This window comes from Miniopterus schreibersii (assembly GCF_964146895.1).
Source record: "Miniopterus schreibersii genome assembly, chromosome: 2".
In the NCBI taxonomy this organism is placed as follows: domain Eukaryota; kingdom Metazoa; phylum Chordata; class Mammalia; order Chiroptera; family Miniopteridae; genus Miniopterus; species Miniopterus schreibersii.
The window spans coordinates 166,653,484-166,669,096 of NC_138102.1; the positions used below are offsets into that span (position 1 = coordinate 166,653,484).

Sequence of the window (15,613 nt, forward strand, 5' to 3'; positions counted from 1 at the left end):
GTCTTCAAAAATTTTACCCTGACGATTGAGATGGAATACTTCATTAACTTGTATGGTTTTATGGCGTTAAATGGGGGACACAGTTCTAAGAGTGAAGAATTAAAGGCTTTCTTAAAAAGAAACAAAACACAACAACAAACAAAACGAGAACAGCATAGTGGTTATTCATGTTGGCATATAGGCAAATAGGTAATATTAAATTAAAAGAATTCTATTTTTCAATCCTCTGACTTTTACAAGTAAGGAAACTGGAGATTGTGTAACATCTGATATTATAGGGAGTTTGAAATAAAATTTTAAAAAAAGATTCCTTGTTAGCACTTGATATAAACCCAGTGCCCTTTCCACTATGTCGTACTTTCCTGTTTTTGTTTATCTGATCTTGGGATAAGTTAGGAACCCTGGTTATCTGAAGTTATGTCCCTATATTGCCATAGATAACATAAACAATATCAAGCAATATTCTCACTTGGCTTTGCAGAACTACTATTTTTCCTGAAAATTTCTTAAGTTCTAGTTAAGTAAATGAGTCACTTATTTGATCTAAGGAATCTTGAAACAGGTAAAACAGAATATACTAAATTATTTCCTGTCAGGGGAAAGAAGAATGTATTTTGGTCTAAGCATAAATATGGTAGAATTCAGTTCATCCAATTCAAAATGTGGTTCACAGACTATTATTTTCTGTGTCATAAAAGGGGTCAATGATCAATGTAACTTATGTTTGGGACTGTTTTGCAGGTAAAGTGAATATCACTGTAGTTGCTGAGTCCAAACCAAGTAGTGCTTGCCCAGATGGAGCAACTGAGGAGCAAAATCTAAACTGGAAAGATACTGTGGTCAAAAGTTTGCTTGTAGAGGTATGTACATGCAAAAATATCAAGTTCTTCTGGGTAAGAAATAGACAGTAGCTAATAGGTTAAATATTAAAAGACATTCTCTTTGAAGAGACTTAACTGACCATAGTTACTTTTGACACAAGACATACCATCTTAAATTATTTCAAACAGCAATGAAATTTATCCTTAACTAATATCTGACCCAGCATAGTAAAACGTATCACTTAAAACAGGCTTGATGATTTTTTGTTTCTTCCTGACTCATGATGTTTCCTGTACACTTATTTTTCTTCCTTTCCCCTTTTACCTGACTCCAATCCAAGGCAAATCTACTTGCCCTACAGCCCTATGCAGTTTCCATCCCCCTCACCTCTTGGCACGTTCCGACTCTGCAGAACACTTTGTTTGTTGGAGATGCTAGACAGTATCAGAGGAGTTGAAAGTGTCCCGAAATGACAACAAAGTTATCTCTGTCCAAAACATGCGAGTACAGGGCCTAAAGTGAATGCTGGTAATGTACAGTGACTTCTAGATATAAGCAGAAGGTGGCAGCAAATGGGTCTTCTCCCCAGGACAAACCTGTCCAGCCATACCTGCGTAAGCTGATGTTGGATTGCGTTTCCCTCGTGGAAAGATAACCCAAACTCATTATTTTATACTTGTTTTGTTTACTCTTTGACAGCCCAAAGGTATCGAAAAGGAAATGACTCAAAGTTTCCTTATTCAGACAAAAGGTAAGAGGATCTTTAGGTAGTAAACTTAGTCCTAAAGAAAATTTGTCAACACTTACCTCAGAGATTTCATTCTAAATACCTAATGGAGGGTTATTTCTTTCATGTCCTATTTTTATGGTATAATTTTAGCCAACAAAAACTATAGTATTTATGGGGTTTTATTATTATTATTACTTTTTAGTTCACCCAACACATTGGTCTGCCTCAACTTACTGTTGGATAATGGGAAATCAAGATTATGCCCAAATTACACAGAATATAATCTTTGCTTTTGTACACTTGGGATGATACAGTCACTGCCCCTCAGTTGCCTGCTTAATGGCCATCACAGAATTGTTTTATCTGGTTGATAATGATATCATTTTAATGGCTAATAGGCATCTCCAAGATTTACCTATCATGTGTGCTATTTTATATATCATAGTCAGCAGTTTTTGATATTTCTTATACTTAAGTAGTATAGGCACTAAACTAATGAAAAATAGGGGCCATTATAAAAAGCACAGATGTATATACCATTTTCTGAATGTACTGTTATTCTAAACTAGATCAAATTATCTCTTCTAACAATCAACTTATGAAATTAAAAATATAATAATGAAATGTATTTCATAATAAGTTTGTCCCACAAGTCCTCTGCTATTTATAAAAGGCAGTCATCACATTATTTATTTTATTGATATTTTCTTTCCAGGCACCAAAGTCTCCATGCCAGTAGTTTTGGATTTGCCAAACAATGTGGTAGAAGGATCCGCCAGGGCTTTTTTCACTGTTGTGGGTAAGTTGGTTAAATTTTATGTTCCACAATGATTTGAAAAATCTTGATCAAGGTGGACTTTAAAAATTCCTTAAAAATAACAGGATGGAGAGATTTTCTTATGCTATCCATTGAAGAGAATTATTGTTGAGGATTGTCCTCTAAGCTTGTTTTCCTATGAGGATATGAAGGAATTATAGCATCATTTTCAAATCTGTGTCCCTAGGAAACATTTGTTCGGGTGGATGATAATTGGTATCTAGAAAACTAGGAGTTCTATTGTATTAATCTGAAATATTAAATCCCCCTTTGGAGAATCAGAATAATCTTTGCTTGTTATAAATGCTGGAAATTTGCTCAGTAATAGGACAAATATGTTTTACAAAAGCCCAGCTTGTTTATCTATGATTAACATTAACACTTTTGGGGAGAGGGATGGATTAGAGTTTACGATTCATAGGGTCAGTTTCTCAAAAAAAACCCAAGCATGCTTTCTTAACTTTCTCTTCTCTGGTAATGAGATTTTTCAGAAATAGTTTTCATACCTGAAACCCCATTAACTTCACCCTTCATGTCTCCTTTTCAGAATTACTTCATAAAAATTTTCCTTTTTTCCACCTTTTAGGCTCAATTTTAAATATTTTTTACTTTCATTAAGCCTTTTTAATCTTTGTTATTAATGCTCAGGCACCAACTTTAAGTGATAGTAACTTTCTGCTTTTCCTGTTTTAGGGGATATTCTAGGACTTGCGATGCAGAATCTAGAAAATCTTCTGAAAATGCCCAGTGGAGCTGGAGATCAGAATATTGCCCTTCTAGCGTCTGATACCTATGTCCTTGATTACCTGAAATCCACTGAACAATTGACAGAGGAAGTTAAATCTAAGGCTTTCTCTTACTTATCTAATGGTGAGAAGGTTTAAGTAATTGCTGCCCATAACAGATGAAATCAGTTGTTCCTGATACCAAGATGTCTAAAAGCTGTTAGGAGGTAGTCTTGTGGGGGAAAAATGGATCTGAACTAAGGTATGCTCTGAGTCTGAGCTATGGTTTTGTTTTTTGCTTTTGGTATTTTTGAGGTTTTGGGGTTTTTTTTAGACTTTATTACCTGTGTGGTCATTTAGTTTCACAATTTAAAACTAACATTTCCAATTATGAGTTCAGGTTTTTTTAGTGCCTAAATTTTGCCAAGCTACCTTGTGTGTTGTTGTTGTTGTTGCTATTAATAGTAGCTAGAAATGCTTTATTTATCAACTTCTGTATTTATCTTTCAATTGTGTTTCATTGCAAAGAAGTGACTGGGTTTGTATGTGAGGAAAGGATGCAAAAACCTTATACAATGTGATGTTAAGGAAAAAGTCCGAGGTACGATTTCCTTGGGTTTTCTTTTCAGAAGGATAATACACAAAAAATAACCTCAATGAAATTTTGTAAATGCCGATTATTGAGTTAGGCTCAGTCACATGTAAGATTTTTATTTTTTTTGGTGATTTTATTGTTACATTCGTATTGTCACATAGCATTATTAAACCCCTGAAAGGTAGAAGTTAATTTTTTCTCAGTGTAGATAACTTGAGTTTCAGAAATTAAATTGAAATGACTATCGAGTAATTTATGTCTAACACCAAAACACAGGGCTTGTACTACACCCTTATTTTTCTTCTTTCTTATATTAAAAAATCATTTCCTACAATGTTGTATTTTAGGCTATCAAAAGCAGCTAATTTTCAAAAACGCTGATGGCTCATATAGCATGTTTTGGCAGAGAAATCAGGAAGGAAGCATATGGTGAGACATGAAAATTTTATTTTAAATAATGTAGAAATGATCCAAGGTGGGCTTATGAGAAAATGAGAGGACTTGAGTCCCATGGAGATTTAAAAGCAAAGTGGGTTTCAGAGTGAATTTCCAGAGGTGGATCAGATAATACTAAAAATATTTGATTATTCCAGTCCTAATGCATATACTGAGAGCCTCATGGCAAATTTAATGAGACCTCCCCTCTACTTCCACAGCTTCTTAACTCCATGGAAAATGCCACAACTTAGTCTGCATTTCTTAGAGTCCCATGTTTATTCAGGAGAGTAAAACTAGATGTCCCCAAAGCATCTAATTACACCCACTCTCTCACCACAGAAGGACAGTCTAATGAACTATATAGCAAGAACTTTGTGTATAAATACCCTGGAAAGCACCAACTCTTATTTTCACATATTGCTCTTCAATACATTTTATTGCCCCAAAGGAAAGAGCCACTCTCAATATGCATTAGTGAACATTAGCCAAATAAATGCACCTATTACCCACGGGGAACAATGGTGATGAATCTGTCGAGTAGCTGACATTATCATTTCTTTCTTATCTAACTTTTGTCTAACTGGTGGTGTGCATTGCAGGCTCACTGCCCTGACTTTCAAGACCTTAGAGAGAATGAAGGAATATGTTTTCATTGATGAACAAGTTCAACAACAGACCTTGATCTGGCTTTTAAGCAAACAGGAAAGAAGTGGCTGCTTTAAAAGCGATGACAAGTTATTCAACAATGCCTGGGAGGTGAGAGATTAGCGGTCGAAGGCTTTCCTCACTCCTTTATATTTGCCTGCCTTCCCTACCTCTGGCCCAACTAATCTGGAACATGAATGTTTTTCCTTGAGAATATTGCCTTTTCTGAGTCTGCTGCAGTCATATGTGTATTAGTCCACAGCATCACTGCTAGATATAACTCCTCATGAATCTATTATCTGTCTTACTGTCTTTAGCCCTTCCACGGAACCAATCTATTTTGAGATACAAACTAGAAATAGGAAAATGGGGTGAGAAAGGGAACTTAAGAGAGAAAACATAAGTTTGGAGCCAGAAGATATGTTAAGGAAGGGGCTTTGAGTAGGTAATTTATTCCTATTCATGGGTGATAAGAAAGTTCAGGGGAAGTATCTAGTACTTTACATTGCTTCCGTGAAGCACTCTTCCAATCCCTTCTCAAGTCAAAGCATGAAGGCCTAGTTTGCCCTAGGTCAAAACGCAAATGAGGTGATCTATGTTTTTGACAATAATCACTCCTTCCCTTTTCCTGTCCATATTTAGGCAAATCACTCCTGTTTTCCTTTCTTTGTAGATTACTGCCACTTCCATCCCATCGTCCGTGCCTTTATTCTCCTAACCTCTGTATTTCCCTCTATAAATCCCTGGTCATGATATTTTATCACGCCCTGGTAGCGTCTGGAATATCCTGGGCTTTTCCTTTGTGTCCTTCATAATCAACACTTCTATTTTTGGATTTTTGGAATGTAAAGCTAATCCACTTCAAAATATGGATGAATGGTAAATCTGTATGGTATTTAATTTTAATGTGAATTGTTTTCTAATTGCTTTACAATTATGTAGTGTGGGAAAATATCTTTAAATTATTTCAAAACTATTTCTAAAACAGGAGGTTCCTGTAGAGAAAAATCAGAATTTTTCATATCGTCTTCTAAAGCACTGCTACAGTTCTTAGTGGATTCATCACTGGTCGCTATTTCAGTTTGTCTAATCTAACCCAATCCTTTTTCCGTGTGTGTGTGTGTGTGTGTGTGTGTGTGTGTGCGCGCGCGCGCGTGTTTTGAATTGGGCAAGAGAAAGAAGCAAGGAAAAAATAAAAAACTTGCACTGCAGAAGAATGGTGATATAACTTGCTATAATTTATATGTGTTCTTTGGGTCCCCACATCTTATTTTAGTGCCCCACATCTGCAGTTATTTCCACCTTGATAACTGAGCTCCTCAGAAATATTTTTTTCTGAAGAAGTGAGAAGTCACCTCTTGCTTAAATAAATAAAACAAGTTTTTGTTAGATCACTGGATTCCAAATGCCATCTGAAAGTTATTTGCATCAGTATCACTAGAGCACTCATTAAAATTCATTTCCTTATATCTTGTTCCTGACTTTTTAAGTCAGAATCTCTTGTGTGGATACTGGTTTATTTTATAAGTTAAATAGGGTATTTTTAACCCTACCCAGGGTATTTTTATGCACAGTCAGTTTGCAAACCACAAAATTTATAAATGTTTTTCTAATTTTACACCACAAGAATCCATGAGACCCAATCATTGTTACTTCCTAGGATACTTTTCCAGGGATGTTTAGGAAGCTTCTCAGCAGCTTTCTGTTCTATCCCATGAGAAAGTCTTTGTTTGCTTTTTCAAATTAATACCAAATAAAGTAAAATATGGCTCTTCATATAAATTGCTTCAATGCCTGCTTAATGCCAGGCCACATAAATACAATTATATGTATCATTAAGTATACTCAAAATTAATTGTGTGTTTTATTTCATTATTACACTGGATCTTGATGAATTTTTGTTCAAACAAACTTAATTTAAAAATTATACATTTTCAGGTGTTTTTTCTAAATAATGGTCATTGTTTTCAGTATTTCTTTTATACCTTGGTTCGCTTCAGAAGGATAGCTGTTCTTTTGTGCTCTACTATCCTGTATAACTCATTGTTCCTTTGTGTTGAGGGAGAAGAACAGGACCTTTTCCTCACTGCGTACATTGTTAGAACATTCTTTGAAGCTGGGCTCAATTTTACGGTAAGAATTCCCATCATTTTTTAGTTTCAGCCAGATGAATGCATATTAAATAGACTGTGAAATAAGAGTGATTTGAAATTCTTACATTGGATGAAACATCAAGAGAAGATTTCATTCATTACCCCTCTTTAAGTTGATGGTACTCAAGCTCTTTTTCACGCATAGGAAGCTTTGATGAGCACTGTTGGGGTTTTCTCGAGGGAGAATATGCACATGCACACACGTAGACGTTTTTCACACTGTTTCAGGAATTTACAGATCTCCTAAAGTTCAGTCGTGAATTTCAGATTAAGAACCCATACTCTAAGCACAAGCATAACCTAGATTCTGTTTCTCTAACCAATTCAGTGTATAAACATTTCAGCCTAAGTGTTGTTCACCTTGGCTGCCTCCCAACCCAAAGGTCAAATTATCTGATTGCACACTGTGTTCCTGAAAGGAGATATTAGGAACTTTCAGAGTCATTGTCTATCATCTTTAGAAATATAAGCTTCTATTTTAGGTATTAGAAAAACATATTTTATGTCTAAAAATAAATGTGTATTCTTTGCCACATATAAGAAATTTATGTTATTAACTAAAATATGGCAGATCAAATATAGGAACTGGTATTTTCAGATTATTTAAATTTTATTTCTCAAATACTAGTAATCCATTTAAAATTAATTTTATTGATATTTATAAAGTATAACATATGCATACATATGAGTCAGCTTGTATATAAAATATACTTTAAGGATATATAATATATGGTACAAAGGATGATTAGTTTAAGTACTCAGGAAGCTTATAAAGTGCTTAGGTATTATTTTAAAGTCTATTGGTTTTCTGCATGACTAGTTTTCTGCTGTACAACAAGGGCTCCTTTGCCTAGAGGAGGCACTGGAAAACGGTGTCACCAACGACAATCATCATGCAATCATAGCTTACGCTTTTGCATTAGCTGGAAAAGAGAAGCAAGTGGAATCCTTGCTCCAGATCCTGGATCAATCTGCTACCAAAAAAGGTAATTATGATTATTTACTTTTGCTAATAGAGATGACCTTGGGAGTAAAGTGATGAAACTTACTTAGCAATCATATAAGAACACTCTCTGGACTAGTATATTTCTATTTCTCTTACTGAATTTTCGAATAGCTCTTTATCCTTAAAGAACATTATATATTTTCTGCTTTCCCTCCCCCCTTCTAGTTTCTTCTTAAGTGAGTAAAATAAAGGAAATCAAGAATAGTGAACATACCATAGATACTAAAAACTGCTTGTAAAACTTAATCACATATCACTTTTGACCGTAGGAAGTTGCTATTTAAAGCTATATTTAGTTTCTTAAGGCTGCCATACAAAATACCACAACTAGATGGCTTAACACCAGAAATTTATTTTTATTTTTCATGGTTCTAGAGGACAGAATTCCAAGATCAAGGCGTCAGCAGGTTTGGTTTCTTCTGAAGCCTTCTTCTTGGTTTGCGGATGGCCATCTTCTCTCTCCACACTCACATTGCGTGTGTGTGTGTTTTCTGTGTACATGCATCCCTGGTGTCCCTTTCATGTGTCCAAATGTCCTCTTCTGATAAGGACACTAATTATATTGGATTAGGGCACATCCTAATGGCTTTGTTTTAACTTAATCACCTCTTTGAAGGCCCTATCTCAAAATACAGTCACATTCTGAGGTTCTGGAGAGTAAGACTTGAACATATGAATTTTGAGGAATAAAATTCAGTCCATAACAGAGGCCAAGAATGGAACTTGCATCGTTCTTATGTGTAATCAGTTCTCTTCACAGGGACTGTGTGAAAATTCTTTCTTTTTCTCAGATAATGTGATCTATTGGGAAAAAGCTAAGAAACCCGGGACAAAGGCATCCCCATCCTTTATTCCTCGGGCACTTTCTGCTGAGACTGAGAAAACTTGCTATGTGCTGTTGGCTGTCATTTCTCAAAACGCTCCTGACCTCCTCTATGCTAGTAAGATTGTGCAGTGGCTCGCACAACAAATGAATTCCCATGGGCGCTTCTCTTCCATCCAGGTGATTGGTGTGGGTCTGATATTAATAACTATATGTTTCATGCAAAAGACACTATTCTACAATAATCTAGACAGCAAAGATAATCATAGAAAATACCTTCAAAGATAAAGGATATTTGCTGTTACAAATCCTGTTATATTCAGTCAACAATTATTTATTAGTCACTTCTTGTGTATCGGGGACTCTACTAAGAATTCTCTATATACAGATGAATAAAATGAGGCTCCTTTTCAAGAAACTTATGCCTGATTTATATCTCCATTTACACAGTAAAAATAGAATGTAAGTCTAGAAAAGATTGTTGTCATAAACACCAGAGTCTTTGTGATAAGTTAGATATGTATGGTCAAAATACGTATCAACCAAGGAGTATTTTTCTTTATTTCTGTGGTATGCACATTGGGTAAAGCAGATGGAATGAATAAATAACAGAAGAAATAGTTATGAAAAACAATGATGTAATGTCTTTCCTTAACAGGAAAAAAATTTAAATTCAAAGAAATGCAATTTTATTTCCAAAGGGGAAAGTCTTCACTTCCCTCTTCACTTTCTTTCAGTCTTAGCTTCTAAGTAAAACCATGTTAGTGGATCTCTTAACAGCACTTCCAGATGCTGACTTCTCTGTTTGGAGATAGTTGAATGTAAGCATTGTCCAAAGCAGCTTAATTATATAACACCTTAATTTTTCAGAAAAGATTTGGCACTGCTTTCAAAAGCAGAGATTATACTTCATATAATCCTTTAGAAAAATAAAATCTGATTAAGATTTGTTGAAGAAAATTAATTTAAATGGCAACAACTAGCACAAGCAAATATATTTTCCTGTTCTTTAGGATATTGTTTCTTGTTGTTCTATTGACCTGTTTTAGGAATGTGTCTATGGACTGATTTAAAGTTCACAGTTAAATATACTGCAGCATAACAGAGCTTGTATTGTTGCTTGTACTCTTCTTGCAGGACAATGACGTCTGTCTTCTTGCCATAACCCGTTACATGAAGCTAACATTCTCTAATGGTCAAAACAATGTCACCTTTAGCAGCAAAAATTCCAGTGAGACTTTCCAGGTTAACAATGACAACCACTTACTGGTCCAACGTTCAGAACTAACAAAAGCATATGGAGATTATACAGTCGATGTGGAAGGGCAAGGTTACGCATTTATTCAGGTAATGGAAATCTGCCCGAGAGGTGAATGTTTGCCAGTGAAAAAGCCGGGCTCTCTGTTCAGTTATATATGAAGTGTTATTTTACCATTTTGCATAATTCTGTGATTATTTCTACTCATTTTCTCATTGATAAGCTCTACTTAATAACTGAAAATGCAAGTTATTTTATAAAGAGGTATTTACTCTGAAGAATAACTGGGTAACTGGGAAGTTTCTTGAGGAACGTCACTATTAAAAAGTATTCTGATACTTTCATTAAATTATGTTGTTAAAGGTCTTGTGTATTCTGAAAACTAAACAATTACATTTAGCCTTAGTCCCTGATAAGTAGAATTATACAATAAAGTACATTAATAATGAAGATAAGAGAAACAATAAGTCCTTTAGTTTTTACTACAGAATAAATGGATGGATTTTTTTAAATGGTTTGCTATGTTTTCTAGGCTACCCTTAGGTATAATGTGCTACTACCTAAGAATGAATCTGGATTTTTCCTTTCCTTGGAAATGGTAAAGAAAAACTGTTCAGATAGATTCCAGAGTAATTTTGACCTGACAGTAACCACCAAGTAAGTGTCCATTTTAATATCAACTCCCAGGTTAGAAAGAGAGTAATATATGTATGTGTATGTATGTTTGTGTGTGCACATGTGAATATATATACACATATACTTATACACACATATATAGGTATATATATGTAGCAAAATAACAAAATATGAATGATGGTAACCATGATGAGTTTACTTGTAGGTGTGTAATTTCTATAGCATAGTCACTTTATGGCTTTCTGTGTAGATACCACAATTTAGTACATCTTAAACTAAATCAGAGCTAGAATTATGCAAACATAATTTAGATGTATGCAAGTAAAATTTGTAAGCTTCTGCCACACTGATACTCCAGTAATGTTTCCATTTTTTTTGTATGGAAGTACTGTCAGTTTTGGGCAATAGAGATACTATTTTCCACCTAAAAACAAGCACATGTGGGCCTAGAGGAGAAAATCTACAAATGCTTATTTTATAACTATACAGAGTAAAATTTTAGTTTTTTTATTTTTCAGAGTAGAAAGGCAAAATAATTAAGTAAAAATATAGATGCCAAAGAGTTTTAACCTTTGTTGATATGCAAAGAAACACTAAGAAAAATTAGTTTGGTGAATTTTCTTAGGATTTCTAAATGATAGTATCATGAACACCAGAGTTAAAATAAGAACCAAATACATTGTAGAACTCTTAACTTCATGTCTCAACTATCCTATCCAGTATTAAGGACACAGCCTAGAAGATCTCTTAGGGATACGTCTACCTTATGATTCTACCAACATCCCACTTTTTTAACAAAGATTTCCTTTAAGTTTTGTGCAAATCTAAGGCTACCATAGGTATATGTAAAATCAATTTTCAAGCTTTGTTTGTAAGTTCTGACTTTGAGACTTCGGGTAATCTTAAAGCGGGGTTTGGGGAGATTCCAGGTTCAGATAATTCATTATTTACTCTAACTTACATTGCTTTGTATCATCTCATCCATTATCATTCTAGTTACGCCTATTCTAAAATGTTTAAGAATTACTTTCTTTAGGTGTTTTCAGCTATGCCTTTTCTCCAGACATACGGCTAATTAGTATGTATGTACCCACAACCTCACCATAAGTCACTTTGCTAAACTGATGTTTAACTAGTGTTTTGTTTTTAAATTTCAGACACATTGGGATGCGCAATATCTCCAATATGGTCCTTGTTGATGTAAAAATGCTATCAGGATTTACTCCAGTCATGTCATCCATCGAGGAGGTAAATAATAGAAGCCCAATCTTTCAGCACAGAAAAAGGAATAGTGTAGAGATGAAATAACTGATTAGCAAAACCAAGCTATGGAATTCTTCATTTAAATAAACTGATTCAATAGTTCACATTTTTATTTTTGCTGTAACTGGAGGAGTCATGTTCTTAATTCATAGTAATTAGCAGGCATTATTTTTCATAATTTATAGGCTATTTCTTTTTCGTTTGTTGTTTGTTTGTTTGTTTTTTGGTTAATCCTCACCTAAGGACATTTTTTTTTAAAAAAATATGTTTTTATTGATTTTTAGAGAGAGAGGAAGGAAGAGGAATAGAGAGAGAGAAACATCGATGAGAAACATCATCCACCGGCTGCCTCCTGCATGCCCCCTACTGGGCATTGAGCTGGAAACAGGCATGTGCCCTGACCGGGAATCCAACCGGCGACCTATTGGTTTCTGGGTTGATGTTCAACCACCGAGCCACACTGACTGGGCCTGAGGACATTTTTTCTATTGGTTTTTAGAGAGTGGAAGGGAGGGAGGGGGAGGGCGGGAGATAGAGAGGGAGAGAAAGGGAGAAACATGGATGTGAGAGAGACACATTGACTATTTGCCTCCTGTGTGCACCCTGACTGGAGCTGAGGATTGACCCTGCAACCCAGGTACATGCCCTTGACAGGGAATCGAACCAGTGACCCTTCAGTGCATGGGCTGATGTTTTAACCACTGAGACACACCGGCCAGGGCTATAATTTAGTTCCCACTTGTGCTTATGAAAACATCATGGCACAAGGGAACATTCCATAAGATAGTTTCCTGACAAATTGGTTAAATAAAAATTATGAAGTATTTAATACTAGAATAGTATTTTTTAATATTTATCCCCAATCCTTCCCTGCTAATTTCTTCGAAGCTTGAAAACAATGGCCAAGTGATGAAGACTGAAATCAAGAATGACCATGTTCTTTTCTACTTGGAAAATGTAAGTTGAGCAATAATTTTTTTCTTCCATGGTTTTTTTTTTCTTCTTCTGAGGGTAATTGGATAAGTTTATTTCTTATAGATATACATGACAGGAGTTTCTCAAAAAATATGGGACATTAAAGATTATCAGTGGTCTTCTATCCCAGTGATCAGCTTCTCCTTGTTAACTCTAATGTTATTTCATGTATGCCTTGACTACCTGACTAGATAATTCTCAAGTTTAGAAACATAATTTCCCTGTTTTTCTTTCCTCATGACATCTAATATAGTCTGGCCACAGGGTAGATGTATAATTCTTTTATAGTTTGTCTTGAACTACAGCAAAGGAGGCATGAGTTTTAGAGTCTTTTCTTTCTATGTGTACATCATTACCATTCACATGAATGCCTACATTACTACTTTCAATTAAATTTCTTGCACCTCAGTATAAGCAATGGAACTTAAATTTTTATAGAATTTAATGTTACCTAACTAAATATTTAAGATTAAATCATTATGTAAAATTATGTAAGATATTGATATGCTGGATCTATTTAATTGGGTAGATCATAAACTTTAGGCGATAGATTTCTCCATGATTTTGTTTCCAGATCTGCCCTGATGTATTTGTAATTTGTGTCTTTGTAGGTTTCTGGTACAGCAAAGAGTTTCACCTTCTCTGTTGAGCAAAGCAACTTTGTGTCCAACATTCAGCCAGCCCCAGTCATGGTCTATGATTATTATGAAACAGGTAAGCAAGCCACAAACACACCCTAAAGCTGTTGAACTTGGTATCTAAATCTAAGATTCCCTGAGCTACCAAATTTTCCAAAATCACCTTCAGTCTACAAAAACTGTACTATAAGTGATTTTACTTTATATATTGATTAAAAAAATTTTTTTTTTTACTTCATGATATGTATTCTGACTGCACCAATTTCCAGTTACTAGAGTTTTTCAAACCTAGGCTCCTTCAGCTGTAATGTGCAAGAGCATCCTTTTAACTTGAAATATAAATTATGCTAAGTATCAGGTCTTTTTTGTTGTTGTTAATGGCAAGACTTACCATTTCATGCTACCTCTATGAACTTCAATTTAAGAAGGGGAATGGGCAATATTCTGAAATGTTATAGAAAAATGTTGATAGATTAGGTTCCAAACCAATTACTAAGATGTTGTAGAGAACATAAAAAATTTCTCTGGATTGTTAGTGTTATTAGTTCCTTATTAAATGTCACACAAAGTTTGTCAAGAAGTATTTGAATTCTGGCTCTGTCATTTACTAATAGAATATACTTCATCAAGTGCCTTAAACTTTTTTTCCAATCCTCACAGGAAGATATGTTTTTACTGACTTTTGGGGGGGGGGAGAGAAACAATGATGTACGAGAAAAACATCTATGGGTTGCCTCCTGTGCATGCCCCCCCGGGGATCTAACCCACAGCCTAGGTATGTGCCCTCACTGGGAATGGAACCCACAACCTTTTGGTGTGAGGGACAATGCTCCAACCAACTGAGCCACCTGGCTAGGGCAAGTGCCTTAAACTTTAATAAGATATTTTTGGATTTAGAAAACAGAGAAGTGATTGACTATTGCAAAATTACTGAAAAGATTAGACCTAATATATCTACAATTGTCTGACATGTCTGATTATAGAAAATTGGAGCTCTAATAAGGATAAATTTTTCCTTCATTTTCTAGATGAGTATGCCATTGTTTATTACAATGTCGACAGTGCTTCAGTGCCCATGAGACAAAACAAAGCACAGGAAAAGGTAAGGAAATTGTATGTATCATAAACCATTGAAAACGCATCTGGTAAGAAAGTGAAAACCTAAAGAGAAAGCAATGAATGAAACAAAGAGAAGTCTGGTGTTTTTCGAGGTTTGTGTAGCTATGTGCACTAGATGAATATTCTGATAATCATTAAGATTTTATTATTTTCTTCAAAATAACTTGAAAGAATATACAACTACTTGTGTGCTTTTTCATTTAAAAAAATCTCTCATTTTGTTTCATAAGTTGACAGATTGGTCATTATATATGTATGTACATATATTTATACATATTCATTCATATGTTACCTGTGGATGTATTTGTGTGTGTATACAGGTATGTTTGTATATCTATATATTTATGTATATATACATATGTTTTTAAATCCTAGATGGAAAGCTATTTGCTTTGAACAAACATTCTTCTGAGTCAAACCTGAAAGAAAGCCATGTATAGTCTGCAGCCTGCTATGACTTCTCAGATCTTATTTCTTTATTAATCATTAAATGCTGTGATTTCACATTTGAGTCCATAACTTTTTTTTCTTCCAGTACTTCATTCATAATTTTCATCCTAGAAAACACAGGACTTCTTTTGATAGCAAACAATTTGCTTCATTGTTGTCAATTCTGAATTCAAGTTTTCAGACATTATGACATACAGAAAACATGGAATACCCGACATCCAGAGAAAGAGAGAGAAAGTCAAGGTTGATGAGGAGTAGAGAAAGAGACAAAATTGAAGAGAACTTTGTGTGAGTTCAAGAAAGTAAATGTAACGACCAAAACACAACAAAAACATAGTCTTTTTAGTAAAAGGCCATCAAAGAATGAGGGGGTGTTGCTTAGAGTCACAAATTAACGGATGGACTTACTGAATTGATGTTCATGATTGAGAAGGTAATCCAAGGGCATTTTATTTTAAAATTATTTTTTTTCTGAGCTATCATTAATTACTGAAAAGCAATGCTCAAAGCCTATCCTTTG

General features: G+C 34.6%; 1 protein-coding gene across 1 annotated transcript in view; it reads left to right on the forward strand.

Moving 5' to 3' along the window:
• The window catches only part of LOC308552608 (ovostatin homolog 2-like), a gene marked incomplete at its 5' end in the record, with an annotated part of 43,271 nt that extends 28,112 nt beyond the window's left edge, over positions 1-15,159 (forward strand). Inside the window, 16 exons of the mRNA XM_081127823.1 lie at positions 742-860; positions 1,522-1,573; positions 2,268-2,351; positions 3,063-3,239; positions 4,037-4,118; positions 4,727-4,883; positions 6,834-6,905; positions 7,746-7,911; positions 8,723-8,934; positions 9,892-10,101; positions 10,545-10,669; positions 11,806-11,896; positions 12,800-12,868; positions 13,498-13,600; positions 14,553-14,626; positions 15,019-15,159. Coding sequence (XP_080983949.1) covers positions 742-860; positions 1,522-1,573; positions 2,268-2,351; positions 3,063-3,239; positions 4,037-4,118; positions 4,727-4,883; positions 6,834-6,905; positions 7,746-7,911; positions 8,723-8,934; positions 9,892-10,101; positions 10,545-10,669; positions 11,806-11,896; positions 12,800-12,868; positions 13,498-13,600; positions 14,553-14,626; positions 15,019-15,039 — 1,814 coding nt within the window. The 3' untranslated portion in view covers positions 15,040-15,159. The remainder of the gene's footprint in view (positions 1-741; positions 861-1,521; positions 1,574-2,267; positions 2,352-3,062; positions 3,240-4,036; positions 4,119-4,726; positions 4,884-6,833; positions 6,906-7,745; positions 7,912-8,722; positions 8,935-9,891; positions 10,102-10,544; positions 10,670-11,805; positions 11,897-12,799; positions 12,869-13,497; positions 13,601-14,552; positions 14,627-15,018) is intronic.
• Between the last annotated feature and the right edge of the window lie 454 nt (positions 15,160-15,613).